Genomic DNA, 5,532 nt, shown 5'->3' on the forward strand with positions numbered 1-5,532 from the left:
ACTCCACCTTGCAGCCCCCACCCCACCCCAGTCCATATTGTGTCCCAAAATAATCAAACAAATATCTATAATTACGTGTCTGATGAGAAAAACTGTTGTCCGTAATTGAGGAGATTCCAGTAATTTTCAATTGTGCTGTTGTCTTTATAACCTGAAATGGAAAAAAAAAAAAAAAAAAAAATATTCCTCAGTTTATTCCACTCAAAGACACAAACACTTTGCCTGTGATAAAAAGGAAGAACTGTTCAAATCCACAAATCATTTCTGCTGACACAATTACCATTCTGGGGCGATGTTCGCTAAGCCAACATGTAGTTCCCAACCTGCTAGAAATAGAAGCCAAATGCTTTGTGTTGGCGAAAGGTAAGAGAAATATTTGAATGAGTGGAAATCATGTTTTATGTTGGGAAGAAGACAAATTTAATACTTAAACAGACAAAAAAGGAAATTCCAAAAGGTCGTTTATTGTTAGTCACATAATAATGAGGGCTGAGCCCTTGAATAAGTGCATGCAGCTGTGTGTAGGGGTTATCATTGTGTACGTGATCACCAACTCACTTTCCTTGATTATTTTTCAAACCTGTTGACATTCCTTATATTCTCCCCCCTCCTCCTTGCACTGACACTGTTGCCCCTTCTACTTGACACCTCCCCCACTTCTACTTGACACCTCCTCCCCTTCTGCCCCTCACTAATTTCTTTATCCTTCAAAACCAATTGACAATTCTTTTGTCTCCTTCGGTTCTGTCCAAAATAGTAGACTTCTTCCTAACTTCAGAAAACTTATTTCAACGTTTCAGTTATTTATACACAAGCAATATAAGTTCTGCTACACAATACATTATACACACAAGATTATACACTAGATATTATATATATATACTAGTTAATGTATACACTAGATATTATATATATATAGAAGTTGTATACTAGTGTATTAAAGAGCCGCTCTGCCTTACTTCAGGTTTTAAAAGCATCCTGGAGAGAAAAACTGTCTGAGAAACTCTGAGTGTGTGTGTGTGTGTGGTAAATGAGTCCATGGTCCATGTGGTTAAAAAGTTTGTTTTGTAACTGAGTAGTTCTGTATTTGAACCCACAGCACTTTGTACATCTGTCTACTACTACCTTAGCATCACATTGGCCAATGTTCTGCGAGTAGACTTTAGGAGACAACAACTGCATCAATCCTCTGTGTGTGTGTGTGTGTGTGTGTGTGTGTGTGTGTGTGTGTGTGTGTGTGTGTGTGTTGAAGCTGATCTCAGGATGCTGAACCTCATGGAAGATGACAAAATGCAGCAGCAGCAGCAAATGATGTGATGAAGCAGAAGAAAGGATCTGCTCATCTGATGCCAGCATGGATAGAAAAAGAGTCTGATGGTGAAGGTGGTGGGGAGACAGCCATTAAACAACAACAACAACCAAAGAAAATGCAGCAAGAAAGAAGGAAAATATGAAGGAAAAGGAAGCAAAATGAAGAGGGAAAAGTAAAGAAGTAGACAAAGAGAAAGAAGAAACACATCAAAAGCAAACTGCATGACCGATTGACTGACCAAGGGTCATTTTTGTACTTACTTCCAGTAACAATGGCATTTGCAGGAACTTTACCAAGATGGCATTTCTCCCAGTCATCGATGTTAGCACGACCACCACCTTTACACAACAATTCGTAGTCATCAGAGCGCCGGTTCCTGGCCCACTTTGCATGGTTCCGCCCATCCGTATTATCCCTAGGTGTCAAGTGACGAACAAATGCCACATCTCCGCCAGCTGCAACATAATAAAAAATCACAATAATTCATCAATCAGAGGCGACTAACGAGAACCCATAATGAACTCCAAACTTTCTGTAAATCACAGTACCACCATGGGACTGCACAGATAGTTAGTCTGATTGAGCCATTCTAACCTTCTTTACATTCGTTTTGAAGGAAGAGAGGAACTATAAATAAAAAAATAAATAAAAACCCTCGAATCCTATTCCTTTCTGTTCTGGAACTGGGTTTTTGACTGAGAAAATTTCAACAGGATTTTAACAGAAATCAGAGAAACGGCCATTGTTTATTCTTGTTTCAAAAACTTCTTTATTCTCTCTTGGTTGGCTCCACTTTTCCAACAAACATATCCTTACTCACACTTAACCCATTAACCATTCTAATGAATGAGACTCTTCAAAGAGTCACATTCTACGACCATAGAGTTAATTACAACACTCCCCTTAATTCACTCACACAATCCTTCAAATGACAGCTGTCAATCACTCTATACACCACACCTTAATAAATGCTGCTGCCAACTCTTTCTCTCTCTCCTGCCTTTGTACTCCCTCAACCAAATGACAGGAGTCAATCAAGAAATTAATTCAAGAGTCAGGAACTTTATGCAATTCCTCACTCCTTCAAGATGCCTCCTCCTCCTCATCATCATCATTAGCTGACATTTCTCTTTCTTTTAGACACCCAGGGTATCCAGTTCTTTTAGACACCCAGGGTATTCAGTTCCACGGCCATACTTACATACAGCATCAGCTTTATTTCAAAATTAATACTCACACTCGACGAGACAACGGAAAGCGCCGTTTGCACCATAATACTGTTCTTCACTGTTCCTCTGACATTTTCGGAAACCTTCAGCGCCACAGCCTTCACACAAACTGATAGACGTTCCCTCTGAATTATATTCCTTGTCTAAGGCACCAGGGATACATGCCCGGATAAACAACTCTCCTGAAAACACAATATTGACATTCTTTAGCAATGGACATCTGTGAGTAGAGATTACGAATATTAATACTGAAACATGAAGAGGGGTGACGGGGAGAGATGTAAAATGAATTCCTCCTCTTGGATAATCCAGATTATCTTTTGAAGAGTCTCACCTCCACTCACCTCTCTCCAATTCACTCACTACTTACCAATATTCCTGAAAGCATTACACTCTTCAGGGATGAATTGCTCTGTGTCTATGTACACACCAAGCGGTATTACCCATCCGTCCCCTCGTCCGACCCCTGCTTGACAGGCTCGTTTTTCTGAAAAAAAACCAACAAACACAACAAATAGAGAAAATCACATACAGACATAATGATCATAATGATGCTGTTGCTGATGAAGATGATTATAATGATGATGATGATGAAGAGGAATAATAATAATAATTTGACTTTCATCCTTTGGGGGTTGATAAAATAAGTAGAGCGTCTTAATTGGTACGTCACACATACTGAGAAGAGCAGTATCGCTGTGAATTTGCTTCCCTTTACCCCCTTATTTTCTTTTTTCATTCTTCCCTTTTTTTCTATCACATGACTTTGTAAATGAACAATCTGGTGTGTTTATTTTGATGGCCTACCTATGTATACAGCCAGTTTCTCTGGCCTAGGTGTCAGGAAGACACTTGGCAAGAAATGGAAGCAAAACTGAAAGAAGATAAGAATAAATTTTTCTACTCACTTTTCATATTAAATAATGTCATAAAAGATTCTGTCTTTTTCGCAATAGCGACAACATGGAATGACATGGTCATGTCACCATAATCTTCAGCAGCAATTGGAATCAGGTTATAACGTCTGCAACATAAATATTTCACTTTGATTGATGGATAAAAGTGTGTGTATATATACATATTTATATATATATATATATATATATATATATATATATATATATATATATATATATGGTAAAAATTAATAATTAATTAATAATTAGTAATTTTACCAAGTAGTTCGGTGTGTTAAAAAACCGTTATCAGTAAAAAGTTATATAAACATAATCAAAATTAGGGCTCAGCTCTCCACTTCCACATTTAATTCATTTCTGTAAAAATATGAAATGTGATGACATTTTGAGGCTTGTTAAATATCTCAATCAATTATCTTAATTAAAGTCATCAGCATACCTGCCAGCCGTGTAAACATCTCCAGCATCAAGTGTCACTAAGTCAGCCACTCCCTCTTCAATGAGCTCCATGCAACCGATGGCACTCTCTGCCAGGATGCAGTCAAGTTCAGGGAAGATGTTCTTTGCCTTTAATGACATCATCAAATCCTCACATTTCATCTTCTCTGGAAGAGAGGTCACACACCAACGGGCAACGTGCAGAGGGCATGTGTTGAGAAGATTCAGACTTTTAATGTAGTCAGTTCCTGCAAAGACAAAATCCATCAGTATCACCAACATCCTGATGAGGGGGTTAGAGAGAGAGAGAGAGAGTTCGAATCACAGGAACCAAACCTTTTTTCTTTCAAACAAGTCATGTTGTAACAATGTTAAATTCTTTCATGTCCAAACCTTTAACGCAATCTTCAGAGCTTAACACAAAAAATAAACCAAACTCACTAATGTCAACTGTCTCAGAAGAAAAAATTATGTATTGACAGAATAAAAGGAGACATTGCATAAATGAGTTACTCAATAAATAGCCATTCCTTACTAGTTCTACCAAACTCTCTTAAACCTCTCCCTTCTTACCCACAATCTCCAAGCAGAGCACAGTGGCTGCCAGTTTGAAAGTGATGGACGAGCAGCCATCAGATCGGGAGTACGTGGAAAACTTTGATAAATCCATTTTCTCACATGGAAATGGACAATAACTACTCCCCCCCCCTGTTTAATGGTCAACAATAGAAAACAGTTCACATTTTTAAAACTAGATCCACACTGAGGTATGGCTTCGTCTGGTGTAGAACACCAAAGCAAATTTGCTAATCTTAACCTTTTTGTTACCATATCTCTGTAAAAATATAAATACAGACTTTTTCGTTTGTCAATTAATTTTGAAAATAATGAAGAATTTAGTAAAACAACTTTGTTATTATTAAGCTGGTGTTTGGAATTTAAATAAACATGAAATTTTGATAAATTTGTTTAATGTAGATCACTTTGAAACGGAAACTTTATATCATAGAATTAGGTGCCAGTTTTGGGTGGATCAAGAGATCAATATTCTAATATTTCATTAAAGATTTAGACAAGGGTAAATTGATCAAACTGCCAGATCCATTTGGACATCACAATAATGGACATCATGACAAATTCATAAAATGTGATTCAATATCTACGTCAAAGAATGTTGAAGAACTGTCTGTAGTTTGGCAATAAAAGTTACTTACCAACCCAAGAATAGTAAGAATTATCTAACTGCAATTCTTCAAGGCCAACAGTTCCATCAGTAAAGAGGAGGTTACGTTCTGCATATTTGTTATACTGGTTGGAATTATATAACTCGAAACTGTTAGAATTTGCACCAAAATAACCATCAATTATGGTCAGGAAATTCTTAAATGCTGTCAGTTCCACATCTGCCTTGGCTCTTGAAGCCATCACAATGTGTGAAGGAACAATACCCCAGTTGCAAGATTCATATTCAGAAACTTCCTTTATTCCACCATTTGGACAAACCAAACGGAATTCCTGCAGGAAAAGAGGTAAAAAAAATATCATAAAAGAAAACAATAAAATGTACAATAAGGAAATAAATGTTGGAGGTTAAGTAAGGGAGATAACTACATTGAGATTTTATATATATATATAT

The 5,532-nt window shown here is 37.1% G+C and overlaps 1 protein-coding gene across 1 annotated transcript in view; it reads right to left on the minus strand.

Annotated features, from left to right (window-relative positions):
- LOC106878017 (melanotransferrin) overlaps nt 1-5,532 on the minus strand; it is a 15,130-nt gene that overhangs the window by 775 nt on the left and 8,823 nt on the right. Inside the window, exons 7-13 of the mRNA XM_014927099.2 lie at nt 5,111-5,411; nt 3,898-4,144; nt 3,450-3,565; nt 2,912-3,028; nt 2,550-2,723; nt 1,573-1,767; nt 76-151 (exon numbers count right to left, since the gene is read on the minus strand). Coding sequence (XP_014782585.1) covers nt 76-151; nt 1,573-1,767; nt 2,550-2,723; nt 2,912-3,028; nt 3,450-3,565; nt 3,898-4,144; nt 5,111-5,411 — 1,226 coding nt within the window. The remainder of the gene's footprint in view (nt 1-75; nt 152-1,572; nt 1,768-2,549; nt 2,724-2,911; nt 3,029-3,449; nt 3,566-3,897; nt 4,145-5,110; nt 5,412-5,532) is intronic.

Source organism: Octopus bimaculoides, chromosome 14 (assembly GCF_001194135.2).
Source record: "Octopus bimaculoides isolate UCB-OBI-ISO-001 chromosome 14, ASM119413v2, whole genome shotgun sequence".
NCBI classification, from domain to species: Eukaryota; Metazoa; Mollusca; class Cephalopoda; order Octopoda; family Octopodidae; genus Octopus; species Octopus bimaculoides.